General features: G+C 47.1%; 1 protein-coding gene across 1 annotated transcript; it reads right to left on the bottom strand.

The window, feature by feature from the left end:
* Positions 1-6358: 6358 nt before the first annotated feature.
* Positions 6359-15454, bottom strand: ncapg (non-SMC condensin I complex, subunit G). The gene is made up of 22 exons (XM_072661838.1): positions 15389-15454; positions 15020-15140; positions 13921-14130; positions 13601-13829; positions 13360-13505; positions 13131-13215; positions 12583-12778; positions 12119-12268; positions 11673-11813; positions 11309-11432; positions 11115-11204; positions 10844-11017; positions 9831-9941; positions 9586-9705; positions 9225-9419; positions 8736-8917; positions 8112-8268; positions 7727-7897; positions 7490-7613; positions 7334-7378; positions 7180-7246; positions 6359-7091 (listed from the first exon to the last, which is right to left on the bottom strand). Exons 2-22 carry the CDS (start codon positions 15125-15127, stop codon positions 6965-6967), a joined length of 2952 nt encoding a protein of 983 aa, XP_072517939.1. The 5' UTR covers positions 15128-15140; positions 15389-15454; the 3' UTR covers positions 6359-6964.
* Between the last annotated feature and the right edge of the window lie 1385 nt (positions 15455-16839).

The raw sequence follows: 16839 nt of genomic DNA on the forward strand, positions 1-16839 counted from the left end.
CTGATGTAGAATGGTGTAGCCTGGTGTAGACTGGTGTAGCCTGATGTAGAATGGTGTAGCCTGGTGTAGCCTGATGTAGAATGGTGTAGCCTGGTGTAGACTGATGTAGCCTGGTGTAGAATGGTGTAGCCTGGTGTAGAATGGTGTAGCCTGGTGTAGCCTGATGTAGAATGGTGTAGCCTGGTGTAGAATGGTGTAGCCTGGTGTAGCCTGATGTAGAATGGTGTAGCCTGGTGTAGACTGATGTAGAATGGTGTAGACTGATGTAGAATTGTGTAGCCTGGTGTAGACTGGTGTAGAATGGTGTAGCTTGATGTAGACTGGTGTAGAATGGTGTAGCCTGGTGTAGACTGGTGTAGCCTGATGTACAATGGTGTAGCCTGATGTAGAATGGTGTAGCCTGGTGTAGACTGATGTAGAATGGTGTAGCCTGATGTAGACTGGTGTAGACTGATGTAGAATGGTGTAGCCTGGTGTAGACTGGTGTAGCCTGATGTAGAATGGTGTAGCCTGGTGTAGCCTGATGTAGAATGGTGTAGCCTGATGTAGAATGGTGTAGCCTGGTGTAGACTGATGTAGAATGGTGTAGCCTGATGTAGAATGGTGTAGCCTGGTGTAGACTAATGTAGAATGGTGTAGCCTGGTGTAGACTGGTGTAGACTGATGTAGAATGGTGTAGCCTGGTGTAGACTGGTGTAGCCTGATGTAGAATGGTGTAGCCTGGTGTAGCCTGATGTAGAATGGTGTAGCCTGATGTAGAATGGTGTAGCCTGGTGTAGACTGATGTAGAATGGTGTAGCCTGATGTAGAATGGTGTAGCCTGATGTAGAATGGTGTAGAATGGTGTAGCCTGGTGTAGACTGGTGTAGAATGGTGTAGCTTGGTGTAGCCTGGTGTAGACTGGTGTAGAATGGTGTAGACTGGTGTAGAATGGTGTAGCCTGGTGTAGACTGGTGTAGCCTGATGTAGAATGGTGTAGCCTGATGTATAATGGTGTAGCCTGGTGTAGACTGGTGTAGCCTGATGTAGAATGGTGTAGCCTGATGTAGAATGGTGTAGCCTGGTGTAGACTGATGTAGAATGGTGTAGCCTGATGTAGAATGGTGTAGCCTGGTGTAGACTGATGTAGAATGGTGTAGCCTGGTGTAGACTGATGTAGCCTGATGTAGCCTGATGTAGAATGGTGTAGCCTGATGTAGAATGGTGTAGCCTGGTGTAGACTGATGTAGAATGGTGTAGCCTGATGTAGACTGGTGTAGCCTGATGTAGAATGGTGTAGCCTGATGTAGAATGGTGTAGACTGGTGTAGCCTGATGTAGAATGGTGTAGCCTGGTGTAGACTGATGTAGAATGGTGTAGCCTGATGTAGAATGGTGTAGCCTGGTGTAGACTGGTGTAGCCTGATGTAGAATGGTGTAGCCTGATGTAGAATGGTGTAGCCTGATGTAGAATGGTGTAGACTGGTGTAGCCTGATGTAGAATGGTGTAGCCTGATGTAGAATGGTGTAGAATGGTGTAGCCTGATGTAGAATGGTGTAGCCTGGTGTAGACTGATGTAGAATGGTGTAGCCTGATGTAGAATGGTGTAGACTGGTGTAGACTGATGTAGACTGATGTAGAATTGTGTAGACTGTTGTAGACTGGTGTAGCCTGATGTAGAATGGTGTAGCCTGGTGTAGACTGATGTAGAATGGTGTAGACTGATGTAGAATTGTGTAGCCTGGTGTAGACTGGTGTAGAATGGTGTAGCTTGATGTAGACTGGTGTAGAATGGTGTAGCCTGGTGTAGAATGGTGTAGCCTGGTGTAGACTGGTGTAGCCTGATGTACAATGGTGTAGCCTGATGTAGAATGGTGTAGCCTGGTGTAGACTGATGTAGAATGGTGTAGCCTGGTGTAGACTGGTGTAGACTGATGTAGAATGGTGTAGCCTGGTGTAGACTGGTGTAGCCTGATGTAGAATGGTGTAGCCTGGTGTAGCCTGATGTAGAATGGTGTAGCCTGATGTAGAATGGTGTAGCCTGGTGTAGACTGATGTAGAATGGTGTAGCCTGATGTAGAATGGTGTAGAATGGTGTAGCCTGGTGTAGACTGGTGTAGAATGGTGTAGCTTGGTGTAGCCTGGTGTAGACTGGTGTAGAATGGTGTAGCCTGGTGTAGACTGGTGTAGCCTGATGTAGAATGGTGTAGCCTGATGTATAATGGTGTAGCCTGGTGTAGACTGGTGTAGCCTGATGTAGAATGGTGTAGCCTGATGTAGAATGGTGTAGCCTGGTGTAGACTGATGTAGAATGGTGTAGCCTGGTGTAGAATGGTGTAGCCTGGTGTAGACTGATGTAGAATGGTGTAGCCTGGTGTAGCCTGATGTAGAATGGTGTAGCCTGGTGTAGACTGATGTAGAATGGTGTAGCCTGGTGTAGACTGATGTAGCCTGATGTAGCCTGATGTAGAATGGTGTAGCCTGATGTAGAATGGTGTAGCCTGGTGTAGACTGATGTAGAATGGTGTAGACTGGTGTAGCCTGATGTAGACTGGTGTAGCCTGATGTAGAATGGTGTAGCCTGATGTAGAATGGTGTAGACTGGTGTAGCCTGATGTAGAATGGTGTAGACTGGTGTAGCCTGATGTAGAATGGTGTAGCCTGGTGTAGACTGATGTAGAATGGTGTAGCCTGGTGTAGACTGATGTAGCCTGATGTAGCCTGATGTAGAATGGTGTAGCCTGATGTAGAATGGTGTAGCCTGGTGTAGACTGATGTAGAATGGTGTAGACTGGTGTAGCCTGATGTAGACTGGTGTAGCCTGATGTAGAATGGTGTAGCCTGATGTAGAATGGTGTAGACTGGTGTAGCCTGATGTAGAATGGTGTAGCCTGGTGTAGACTGATGTAGAATGGTGTAGCCTGATGTAGAATGGTGTAGCCTGGTGTAGACTGGTGTAGCCTGATGTAGAATGGTGTAGCCTGATGTAGAATGGTGTAGAATGGTGTAGCCTGATGTAGAATGGTGTAGACTGGTGTAGCCTGATGTAGAATGGTGTAGCCTGATGTAGAATGGTGTAGAATGGTGTAGCCTGATGTAGAATGGTGTAGCCTGGTGTAGACTGATGTAGAATGGTGTAGCCTGATGTAGTATGGTGTAGACTGGTGTAGACTGATGTAGACTGATGTAGACTGGTGTAGACTGATGTAGAATGGTGTCAAGTCAAGTCAGATTTATTTGTATAGCTTTTTACAACTGTTGTCACAAAGCAGCTTTACATAATTAGTACTTAATAAAGAACAGAGACAGAGAAGAAAGAAGAAATAACATGAAGCGTCAAAGACCCCCGTGAGCAAGCCAACGGCGACAGTGGCAAGGAGAACCTCCCTCAGAGCTGGAGGAAGAAACCTTGGGAGGAACCAAGACTCACAAGGGGGACCCGACCCGTCCTCCTCTGGCCAGACTGTTTTAAACATTAATGATAAAAATTACCAAAGCAGATACAACAGAAAGTTAATAGTGGTGATATTAATAGTGTCAGACAGGCACGAGTCCATCTAGGTTTCAACACGGCCACCAAACAGGCAGCAGCGGCAGGCGGGTGAGCCATGGGTGGTGGCGGGTTGGAGGGGGGGGACCCGCTGGCTGGACTGGTAGGTGGCAGCTGGTTAGATGCAGGTAGAGGGGACCTCAGCGGGCAATCTTCCAGCAGGTCGGGCTGGGTGGCCATTTACTCGAAGAAGGTAAAGAGAGAAAAGTTAGTTCTAAGAGGAATTTTATGGAGGGCAGAGAATGTTGAGAATCAGCATCTGGGTATGTCTGATGACTCCGGCAGGTCTGATTATCACAGCATAATTAAAAGGAGAGAGCCAGAAGGTAACACGGACACGGGCGTACCCTGAGAACACCAGCATCTATCTGCTCCACCGTCAACAAACCTGAGTGATCACGTGTAAGCAGCGAGACGACAGCTCCAGCATCTCAGTGTACTACAATTCCCTGGGTCCTCGAACCCCTGGACCTGCAGCCCTTATCTAAGAAACATTAATTACCAAAAGCTAAACTAAACATATAAGTTTTCAGCTTAGATTTAAAGACTGAGACTGTGTCTGAGTCCCCAACATTATCTGGAAGGTAATTCCAGAGCTGGGGGGCTTTATAAGAAAAGGCTCTTCCCCCTGCTGAGGTTTTCTGAATTTTGGGAACGAGTAAGAGGCAGAACCCTGAGATCTAAGTAGTCTTGATGGTTCGTAATATACAATAAGATCCTGCAGGTACTCAGGAGCGAGGCCATGTAGGGCTTTATATGTTAATAGAAGAATTTTGTATTCGATACGGAATTTAACTGGGAGCCAATGAAGTGCTGATAGAACTGGACTGATATGGTCAAATGTTCTAGGTTTAGTAAGGACCCTGGCTGCAGCATTTTGCACCAGCTGAAGTTTATTGAGGTTCCTGCTGGAACAACCTGACAGTAGTGCATTACAATAATCTAGCCTTGAGGTAATAAAAGCATGTACTAGCTTTTCTGTGTCCTGTAGAGATAAGGAGTTTCTTAGTTTGGAGATGTTCCTAAGCTGCATAAAGGCTGTTCTACTAATATTAGCTAGATGTTGCTCAAATGATAAATCTGAGTCGAATGTGACGCCAAGATTTTTAGCTGCTAAACCAGGAATGATGGAAGAATCAGCCAAGTCTAACATTAAGTCTGATAGTTTATTTCTAGAGTCTTTTGGACCTAAAAGGAGAAGCTGGGTTTTGTCACTGTTGAGGAGAAGGAAGTTATGTGACATCCAGAGTTTTATATCCTTTACACAGTCCTCCATTTTCTGTAGTCTAAATTTATCGTCAGGTTTGGCTGATATATAGAGCTGTGTGTCATCTGCAGAACAGTGGAAATTAACGCCATGTCTGCTTATAACTGAGCCCAGTGGTAACATGTATAATGTAAATAATAGCGGTCCTAAAATTGAGCCTTGCGGAACTCCATATCTTACTTCTGCGTAGTTTGAAGATAAATCTTTTATCTTTACGAATTGGAAGCGTCCCGTTAGATATGATTGGAACCATGATAGGGCTGTCCCTGTGATTCCAACCATTTTCTCTAATCTTTCTAGTAATATAGAATGATCTATTGTATCAAAGGCTGCACTGAGGTCTAGTAGGACTAATAAAGATACGTAGCCTTGATCAGAGGCAAGAAGGAGATCATTCGTAATCTTCACTAGGGCTGTCTCTGTGCTGTGATTGGGTCTAAATCCAGACTGGAATTTCTCATACATGTCATTTTTACTCAGGTATAAGCAGAGTTGTTGGGCCACAGCTTTTTCTAATATCTTAGATACGAATGTTAAGTTGGAGATGGGTCTATAATTAGATAATACGCTAGGATCAAGATTTGGTTTCTTGATTAAAGGTTTTATAACTGCTATTTTAAGGGTTTGGGGTACATGCCCAAGGCTAAGGGATGAATTTACAATTGTTAAAAGAGGTCCGATTATAATTGGGAGAATTTCTTTTAGCAATTTAGAGGGAATCGGGTCGAGTGTACATGTTGTACAATTAGCTGAGGATATAATTTTTTCTAGTTCAGGCTGTGGAAGTGGGTAGAAGGCTTCCAGCCTTTGTTCTACAACTAAGTTATGTTCTAAAGCAACTACATCAGGTGATGGCCATGTTTGATTTAAACTACATCAGGTGACGGCCATGTTTGATTTAAGTCTAGATCAGTCTAGAATGGTGTAGCCTGATCTAGAATGGTGTAGACTGATGTAGAATGGTGTAGCCTTGTGTAGAATGGTGTAGACTGGTGTAGAATGGTGTAGACTGATGTAGCGGCTGTAAGAGGAGTAGATTAGAAACAGCAGTACTGAGCAGGAATCTGAACAGTGTCCTGAACAGCACCAGGTTGGTTCTTCCAGAGCTCAGGGAGAAAGAAAAGGCATAAGAAAAGGCTCTTCCCCAGCGTTGATTCTTGTATTCCTGTAAATAAGGCGTACTCGACAGGTTGTAGGGTTAAGGAGAATCTAATCACTAATTTTGGTTTCTCTGTTCTGAACATACACCCAGAAGGGCATTATTCCTTCCAGTGGCAGCAGATAGAGATACCTCCACAGTCAGCAGATCACCAACAGATCATGCCCTACTCGATGGAGGCCTCTCATCCCTCATCAACTCTAATAGAGTAGAAGTGGATTTGGTTGGCTTTGAAATACTAAAGTGTCGTTCAGCCTACAACAGATCTCAGGAGCACTTTCTGAATGTAGCCCAACCAATCAGAACAAGCCTCATTTGCATAGATCAGATATAGGGGTCATAGAGCAAACCTCCACCCTGTGATTCGAGACAAGCAAAGACCAGAAACACAGTCTCAGTTAAAAACAGCATTTATTATAACAGCCAACACAGGAGGTTGTTTAGTTTTAAAGGGAAAGGAAGACACTGATTGGTCATATTCGATCAGAAACCCCTCACAGGGGCACTCATTAACTCTGACTGGCTTCTTACTCACTTACTCACATACTTACAGCCTCCCTTTCTAATTTAACTGATCAGTACTAGAGGTCAGCCTGCGCTTGTACAGAACTGCTGAAGTCGAACAGAAGCTTTTTCTGAAGTTTTCTTTTCTAAGCCACAACGCTCCCACTCAGCACCACACTGTAAAGCAGAAACCTGTTTCAGAAAAAGGATTTTAATTATTCCAGACTATCGCTGTGTAGATAAAAGGAAAGCAAGTCTTTCCTTTTCATCATGGCTTGATCACAGGGCTGAGCATCAGCTCACACACAACCAGAGTAGAACATGTTTATTGATGTAGATGAGAACATCTGTTTACATCTGTCTGACCCGGCCCTCAGCACAGCCTCTAACAATCCAGACAGAAATACTAAAATGACTCTTAAAAGGCACAGGAATCAGAACACACACAGAAAACAGTTAAAGAGGCAGAGAGAGCCTGAACAGGCTGAGCATTTAGTCTCCATATCTACGAGCTGGCTTCTCTGTTCATTAGAACCGTCAGGTCCTGCTTGGTTTTGTCCAGAGCAGCGGCTTTTGCCCGCCGGCTAGGCCGCACTGATGGAGGAGGGGCTTCTGGAACATTCTCTTCATCACTATACAGGGGGGACACACAAACATACACACACTCCGTGTCAAAGACGCTGTAAATGGTTGTGTGGGAATCTGGAAGCTGAAACCCACCTTTCATCAGAATTGCCCTTCACCTCACTCCTCTTCGTGACCTTGGCCGAGGTGGTCTTTCTCTGGCCTGGATGAAGTGAGACATGAAGGACAGGGGGTGAGAAAATAGCTCAGAGTGAGAAACGAGAGGATTGAGAGCGAGTCAGGTCTGTACCTCTCCTGGGCCGTTTAGGTTTGGTCTCATCCTCGTTCACAGCTTCTGTAAAAACAACATTGATTTTAGCTCAGGCAGCGGAGGAGGAGATGGTGGGGAGGAAAAGTGGAGCAGGGATATTAACAGTAAGTGAGGAGGACTGAAGGAGGCCGGTACCGCTGATGTTCTCATCCACAGCTGTGAGGACTGAATCTGGAGCAGCAGCTTTACTGCGGAGAGCCTTCTTAAGCTGATTCAGGACCTTCTCAAGCATTCTCACGCAGTACTTATCCTTCACCTCCTACACACACACACACACACACACACACACGTCATCAGAGGTATGGTAATGTGAGGTGTCCAGAGAAGGCCTACAGCCCAGTTTTTATAATCAATATACTGTGTGTGTGTTACCTGCAGCATCTCTGCGAGAAGCTGCTGAAGCTCTTGATTGGCTGGTCCGGGCTCAGTGCTGATCTCCAAGCAGCTGAGCGTTTTACAGTAGAGCCGAACCTCTGGTGCCTCTGTGTCTCGCAGAACCTCATTACACACTCGCACTGCCAGAGAATCATGCACACTCATGCCCTGAATGAAAACACACACACACAGATCATGAAAGCCTTTCAGCTGCTGATCCAGAATCAGTTACTGGGAAAGCTGGTTTTCCTAACAGGAAGTGCAGTAAGTGTCTGAGGGGTTAAACTGGTTCATCAGGCTGAAATAACGAGACTGACCAGCACCAGCACTGCGCACACAGAAGCCAGCGTGTGTGTGTGTGTGTGTGTGTGTATGTGTGTACCTGCAGGGGCTGCAGCAGGCCACTGGGTCGTGTGAGCTCTATGAAAAGTTCAGCCACGTTGGAGGAGTCGATCTCAGAGAGAGGAGAGGTGGCGGGAGCATTGAACAGAGTTCTCATTGTGGGCAGGAAACTCTCCTCCACACACTCCTGATGAGCCCTAAGAGGCGCGCGCACACACACACACACACACACACACACACACACACACACACACACACACACACACTGCACTTTATGATACATTCAATCATTTAAACAGTTTAGCCCCACCCACTCAGCCTACCCCCACCTTTTTAGTGTGTGTAACTGTAGAAGACAAATAGAGAGGTTGGTATAGACATGAATTGCAGTTGTTCTTTGTTCATAAACATAAGGAAATAGTAGCTAAAGGAAACTAGGATGTTGGTTCCTTAATATTTTCATAGAGCTACATGAATAAAGCTTCTTATAATAAGAACACTTCTAAATGGAAAGTCATGGTCTCCAAATGGTCTCCTTAAACTGATTCCACCTTCCCTTTACATTTAACAGACAGGTGGGAGTTTCTCAATAGCTGCACCTCAGATAAGTTACCCTTCCTCTCTGCTCCCATTCATCCCCACAGGTTTCAGAGCGAGTGTGTACCTGCTCTCCCGGGCATACAGCTGCAGGAACACCCCAAGGCAGTGGCGCAGCTTCTGGTCCTCCTCCGTTACTGGGTTGTACCACAGCAACACCAAACGAGAGAGCAGCTTTGCGCTAACGATCCTCCCACAGTACATCAGCTTAGCCAAACCCTCCGCAGTCTCAGTGCGCAGCTCGCAGATCTAACACACAAACACCATCAATATGACCCTCACTACTGGTCTAGATAACCGCGAGTCATACGGTGTCAGAAACCTCAATCAAGACAATTAGAGATCACCTCCACACGCTCTGAGGGGAGCCCCATTTGGCTTTTCGACATAAGTTCTGGCACCTGAGGAGTTACTACTGCAACTGCTGCAGCACTTAACGTGTATCAGAAAATGTGGAGCTTCTGAGAAATACTGGCAGAGCAAATCGGGGCTTTGCTCATCAACAAGATTTGGGAATCCTTTTGAAAGAAACAGTCACCATTCTTTGATATCACACCTCGCTATCCAGGAACTCTGAGAGCATCTTCAGAATATTCTGCACCGGACTCTCCTCCTCCTCCTCTGACCGTCCGTCGGAGTCCAGCAGGTCAGAGGGTTTATCCTGAAGGATCTTCATTCCATTCAGGAGAAGCTGGTCAATCAGGGCTTTAAGAGCGCTGATCCTGATCTTTGGCTCATCCAACTGGGTTATCTACACACACACACACACACACACACACGTTTTAAAAAGAACTAAGCAGCAAATCAAAAAGTGCAAAAATTAAGTTTAAAAGCAAGAACAAGTAACGGGAGCAATCAGGAGTGGTAACCTGGCCTCTGTGTGTGTGTGTGTGTGTGTGTGTGTGTGCACGCATTACCTGCAGCAGCAGCACTAGGTGCGTGTTTGCCAGGTCTTTGCTGTGGAGGGCCGCCGTGCCCAAACACACCACAGCCATGTTCCTTACAGCAGGGTTTGCGCTGGACACACTGGGCAGAATCTTCAGATCCAAACACACAAAGCACAACATTAAATTACACATCAACTCCGTCAGTGTCTCACACTTCAACTGGGGAAAGCGAGTGACTATTCCTTCAATACGCGTGTGTGTGTGGTACACTGTACCAGAGACTCGATCAGAGCAGTGATGGTGGGGCAGATCCCTCTGTTGATGTTCATTTGTTTCAGAAGCTCAGAGCACATCGTCAGACACTTTAGCAGAGTCTCTGGATCGTCCTGGAACACAGTTCAGTACTGATTTTAGATCTGATCTGTTTTATATTGACCTGTAATGACTTTTTTTTGGTCAATTCCAGAATATTAAAAGAGCGTTCTGTATCTTTGTAAAGTCTACGTGTCTGATTAATCAGGCTGTGGATCCGCAGAGGGGGAAGAGAAGCTGTGAATTCCAGGGTCAGCAGTAGTCAGACCACCAGCCCAGCGAGACACAGACTGAAGGGGGCGGCAGTGGTGGTTGGGGGCAGTGGTGGCTCAGCGGTTAGAGCGCCGGGCTATCGATAACAGGGTTGTGGGTTCGATTCCTGGGCTGCCACTGTTGGGCCCTTGAGCAAGGCCCTTTACCCTCTCTGCTCCCCGGGTGCTGGAGTTGGCTGCCCACCGCTCTGGGTGTGTGTGTACTCACTGCCCCTAGTGCACTAGTGTGTGTGTGTGTGTGTGTTCACTACCACAGACGGGTTAAATGCGGAGGACACATTTCGCTGTACAGTGTACACTAGACAGTGACAAATACGTGCACCTTTACTTACTTAAAGGAAGCGAACTGGGGAGGAAAATGCATCAGTCCTCTATACCTACCTATTCGAGCGAGCGAAAGAGAGTGGAAGTGTGTGCGTGTGTGTGTTAGAGTGTGAGAGGGATCACTTTAAAATTAAGACGCCAGGCCAAATTATTACAATCCTAGTTTTATCAAATAAAATTTCATGCATCTTTGGCTCAATCTGACCTAAATTTCCAGCTGAGAGTTTGATAAATGGCCACCCGGCCCGACCTACTGGAAGATTGCCCGCTAAGGTCCCCTCTACCTTCGCCAAACCAGCTGCCACCTACCGGTCCAACCAGCAGGCCCCCGACCCACCACCCCCCATAGCGGCTCACACTTGCTCAGGAGTACTGTGTACCTTCTCAACACGCTGCTCTTTGGTATGATCCGGTTCAAGCTCCAGGCAGCTCCGGCGCTCCTCAAGCTGGGCAATCGATTCCTTTAGCTCAGCTGCTCGCGCAAAATCCTCACGACTGATACACTCCTCCAACTCCTGCTTACACTCCATTATACACACCTTTACCTCCGCCAGCTAGAGAGAGTGAGAGAGCGAGCGAGCGAGCGAGTTGAGTTGAGTTAAAGGTTGGTGATGTAATGGGAATATACGGAATTAGAGAAATCAGACTCACTTTAACCTGTTTCTTCCGTTTCTCGTTCTCATCCTGAGACTTCGTGATCGGTACAATGGGCTCCCTCACATCAGAGATAATCTCAGCTATCTGCTCAAAACACACACACACACACACACACACACACACACACTCCTGTTTAAAAGACCTGCACTGGTCTCTGGTGTATGCAGGTCTAATGTGAACAGACGCACCACTGCAACACGCTGCTGATCTTCACGGAGAATTCCCACCAGCTTCTGCACCAGCTGACCAATCAGAGACAGTGGTGTGTTGGGCAACAACAGCATCTCCTGAAGCACAGTCAACACCCGCCTCCTATAAAACACACACACAGAGTCAGGAAGCAGAGTGTAACAGCTTACATTAATCAAGATTTATTAGATCATATAATCCAAGAAAACTAACCCCCCTGGTTTAATCATCATTTGAATATAAAATAAAATATAATAACAGATTAAATCGTGCTTTCCTCGCCTCTAAACTACAATCAGATTCCCCTCCCCAAGCTCAGCAGTAACTGATGTAATGTGTTTAATTTGTGCTTGTTTACTGTACCTGCCCCCTTCTTCCGCAGTGTCTAAGCAGCCCACCAGTAGAATGAGCTGCTGACCGATGAACTCTCTGGTCATCACCAGCTCCAGCTGACCCATATCAGCCCGCTGTTCCTCAGTCAACAATGGGATACTCTTCAGATAACTAAGAGAGAGAGAGAAACACCATTGTAAGTAGGCGTTTCGTCATCTTATAAACTTCGCTCTCTATTTCTCTCAGTAAAACGGCTCTTATGCAGAATGTTTATTAGGATTTCTGCTTCAGGAGTCTGCGGCACAGTCAGTACAAGAAGCCTCCGCCTCCGTGAGGCACTGGAATCCAGTGTAGGGTACGAATCGACCTTTGAATTCAGTACTATGTAATAAAAGACGCAGCTGTTGTAGAGTGCAGTGCAGTACAGCACAGCGTATTCAAGTATGAACACTAACCAGGTAAAGGTGAGTATTTACCTGTACAGGTACTCCGCGAAAATGGCAGGTTCAGGCAGCAGTTTCTCCAGAAGCTCCTCCCCCTCATCTCCTTTAGCCTTCACAAACTCACACACAGCCCTCCAGTACAGCACATTCTCACATGTCAGAGCTTCCACAGGAATGAGTTTCCTACACACACACACACACACACACACACACACACACACACACAGTATCAGTAAACTGCCACACAGCACTGTTAGCTGGATAAACACAAACTCTCAGGGACAGCAATCCGACAGAAGGACACATCCGTCCGGTGTTAGATGTGTGGAATGTCAGCAGGCACCCATTCCACCCACTCCAGCCACCTTAGAAATGTGGCCAGGGGAAAAATGAGGAACCTGTCCCTGGTAAGCTGGAGTAACCCTGACCCAGCACCGCAGTCCTGTACAGAACTAACAACCAACGAGGAGAGTTTGTATTTTCTCGTCAATGTTCACCTCTCATCCAGCTTGGCTCCGTTCTGCAGGAGGTCGTCAGGAGACTTCGCCATGGAGAACAGGGCGTGAAGGGCTGAAATGGCGGTCTCTGCGCAGTTCTCAACATCCAGCCTGTGCAGCAACTGCAGAACATCATCCTGAAGCAGCCGCAACCACGCAGGCAGCAAACACACCTTCACCACCTCCTTCACAGAATCTAACACACACACACACACACACACACACACACACACACACACACACACACACAGAGAATAACCTCAGAGCCAGATGGATTGAGTCTGAATTTATAACTGAAGGCTGTAATCCCTGGAAGAGATTCAGCACAAAGCGGTTGGATATTTGGAACTGAGGGACAGAAAAAGCCACAAGGAAAAAAGTGGAACACCAGCAAACACAGAGCAGCCCTTCAGTTCTGATCTAAAATCAACGCAGGAAACTGAAACACAACCTACCTTACTACCCAAATCTAACCCGAGTGGGTTCTCTCTCTCTCTCTCTCTCACACACACACACACACACACACACACACACACACACACACACACCTGCTGAGTCATTGAGGCCTTGCTGCAGCAGGCTGACTCTCTGAGCGATGGTTAAAGCCCGAATGTGCACCTTCTCAGCCAGCACCTGAAACACAGCACACACACAAGTATTCATTTGAGGTGGGTTCTAACTTCTAACCAGGGTGTTAACATTAACACACTAAATGTAGGTATTGTGATTTATACTGAGCAGGGAGAGGGGAGTGGGCAGTTCTGATGCAGCGCGTACCTCATAGGCCAGTCTCCGGACTTTCTCCTTAATGTCTCGAGTGCGTTTGTAGATTTTGGGGAGTGTGAGGGCAGAGGGAGCGAGACAGGACAGAACAGCTCGCCGGACCTCAGCATTAGAGTCATTATCCAACAGCAGCATGTATGCTACACACACACACACACACACTTCTGTAAGTTCACCATCACCACAGTTCTACCTTCAATGGGGGTTAGTGTGGGGTCATTAAATGGAGAGCTACCTTTAATGGTGGGACACTGAGGGTCATTGGGGTCCTGCAGGCGGGCCATAGCGAGTGCTGCCTGGATTCGGACGTTTGGGTATTTGTCAGTCACTCTGATCAGCATGGCCTCGTGGATCCGTTCACAGATTTCATCGTCGATCTGAGCGTTCTCACTCAGACTGCCCAGCAGCTTATTGACCAGCTGACAGACCCGGAACCGAACCGCATGACTGCTCGCTGTGTGAGACTTGGGGATTGGGGGTGGGGTTACTCAATTAGTGATTAAATAAATCCTACATTTAAATCAGGATGTTCAGAAACACATTCCTCGGCATTACCTCCAACAGGAAGTTGAGCAGGAAGTTCAGAAATGAGCCCTCGTCTTCATCACCATCCTCATCCTCTTCACTCATGGGGGTTTCGAAGCTCACAGTGAACTTCACCACAAAATCGATCACGTTCTCCACAGCAGGTTCTCTGGTGTAGATGATCATGGCATACTTCATACAGCGGAGGAACTCCTCATGGAACTCCTCCTTATCCTCCAGCTACTCACAGACACAGAACAATGATAAACACTTAGAGTAAGTCTGCTTTTCTGAGCGGAACATGGAGAATTCATGCTTCCAACGTGTACCCCCCCCCCCGTCCAACCTGCAATCTGGCAGCTGGCACCAGACACAAGCCTTCACTGTTTACATTTACATTTACGGCATTTAGCTGAGGCTCTTATCCAGAGCGACTTACAAGGTGACTCGTATTACAGAGGAGGTCAGTGTAGTGTTAGGAGTCTTGCCCAAGGACTCTTATTGGTGTAGAGCAGCACAGTCACCCAGACTGGGAATCGAACCCCAGTCTCCCACATGGTGAGGTAGCTCAGTGGCAGGTAGTGGTGTTATCTGTTGCGCCACACCAACCACTGTTTAACAGGAGCGTTTGGGTTCGTCGTTGGCGCTCACATGGCACACATTGCTCTTTTCTACAGGAACCTCACGTTAAACCTTTTAAACAACCGTTACTGGGTTAGCAGCTGTGGACCGATCTGCACTCCAAATTAGATTAAGTAGCAAAACTCAACCTTTCAGCTGGAAGCAATAAACCAATCAGACAAGAGAAAAGATCTCTCTCCACATTCAAAACAAAACAGCACTTTTAATGACGACTGTAGTCTCCTAAATTCTGGCAGCGTTCTGGAGGAATCTCAGCCCGTTCCTCATGGGCAGTGTCCTCACTGATGAACGCCTTCCTCAAACCCCACCAAGTCTGTTCTGAGGTCAGGCTTTTGTTTCCTAGCCTCTGTGAACTAGTTTAGGGTATTCACTGAGTAAACACTGGCGCTCTGCAGAACAGTCTTCAGTGTGAATGTGTCTGCAGAGTGACCCTAAAGTATCCAGTCCATTTCTCCATAAGGGCTTTCTTTATGTTCCATAACTTCACCTTCACATATCTGCTCTTCAGGCGGGCTACCAGCTTGGCCTTGTTGTTGTGGGCTTTCTGAGCTCGCTGGAAAGCCTCCTGTATCTCCAGCTCGTTGTCTGCAGTCATGGTGGCGAAAACCCTGAAACACAAACACACGGTTTCAGCTCCACCTCCACCTCCACCTCCACCTCCACCTCCTCCTCCTCCTCCTCCTCCTCCTCCACCTCCTCCTCCTCCTCCTCCTCCACCCTGTGAACCGCTGCAGCTCGTCTGCTGGGGGATGTGGGGTCAGTGAGCCCCCGCTACATCACCGCGCCTGGGTAAGTTAGTCAGTAAGCTGTGATCAGATCAGTTTGGGTCATTTCATCAATAATAGTTGATATTTACTTCGTTTCGATGCGGGACGCTTCCTCCTCCTCTTCAGCTTCAAACGGCGCGTCTTTTCAAATCCGACTCTCGCGAGATCCACATCAGATTACCGTTATAGCCCAACTCTCGCGAGATCCACATCAGATTACCGTTCCAGCCCAACTCTCGCGAGATCCACATCAGATTACCGTTATAGCCCAACTCTCGCGAGATCCACATCAGATTACCGTTCCAGCCCAACTCTCGCGAGATCCACATCAGATTACCGTTCCAGCCCAACTCTCGCGAGATCTACATCAGATTACCGTTCCAGCCCAACTCTCGCGATATATCCCGCGATTTGAGCGTCGTATTGGTGTGTTTTTCTGCTGAGGGAAAATAGACAGAAATAGATCTCAGACACATTATTATTAATAAGAGATATTATTATCATCATAATTACTTTAATAAGACAACTGACAAAGTACCAGTAAAACAATTTATTTATTTAATAAAAATAAACAGAACCGCCCCGAGGTTCTGACCCAGCACCTGAACTATCCTACTCTGTGGCCTTGCTGCTGTTCTTCACTCACACACACTCACACACACACTCACACACACTCTCACACACACACTCACACACACACTCACACACACACTCTCTCACACACTCACACACACACTCACACACACTCTCACACACTCACACACACACTCACACACACTCTCACACACTCACACACACTCACACACACACTCACACACACTCACACACACACTCACACACACACTCACACACACTCACACACACACTCACACTCTCACACACACTCACACACACACTCACACACACTCACACACACACTCACACACACTCTCACACACACACTCACTCACACTCACACTCTCACACACACACACTCACACACACACTCACACACACTCACACACACTCATACACACACTCACACACACTCTCACACACACACACACTCACACACACACTCTCACACACACTCTCACACACACTCACACACACTCACACACACACTCACACTCACACACACTCACACACACACTCACACTCACACTCTCACACACACTCACACACACACTCACACACACACTCTCACACACACTCACACACACACTCACACACACTCACACACACTCATACACACACTCACACACACTCTCACACACACACTCACACACACTCACACACACACTCTCACACACACTCACACACACTCACACTCTCACACACACTCACACACACACTCACACACACTCACACACACACTCTCACACACACTCACACACACACACTCACACTCACACACACTCACACACACACTCACACACACTCATACACACACACTCACACACACTCACACACACACTCTCACACACACTCACACACACACTCTCACACACACTCACACACACTCTCACACACTCACACACACACTCTCACACACTCACAC

The sequence above is a fragment of the Salminus brasiliensis genome, chromosome 18, assembly GCF_030463535.1.
Source record: "Salminus brasiliensis chromosome 18, fSalBra1.hap2, whole genome shotgun sequence".
Lineage (NCBI taxonomy): Eukaryota > Metazoa > Chordata > Actinopteri > Characiformes > Bryconidae > Salminus > Salminus brasiliensis.

Excerpts from the sequence above, each read along its gene's own strand:
- ncapg (XM_072661838.1), bottom strand. The coding sequence starts at position 15,127 with ATGACTGCAGACAACGAGCTGGAGATACAGGAGGCTTTCCAGCGAGCT. Across the intron at positions 13,216-13,359 it reads TCCGGAGACTGGCCTATGAG|GTGCTGGCTGAGAAGGTGCA; the intron begins GTACGCGCTGCA and ends GCTGTGTTTCAG. Across the intron at positions 9,942-10,843 it reads AAGAGCAGCGTGTTGAGAAG|GACGATCCAGAGACTCTGCT; the intron begins GTACACAGTACT and ends ACTGTGTTCCAG.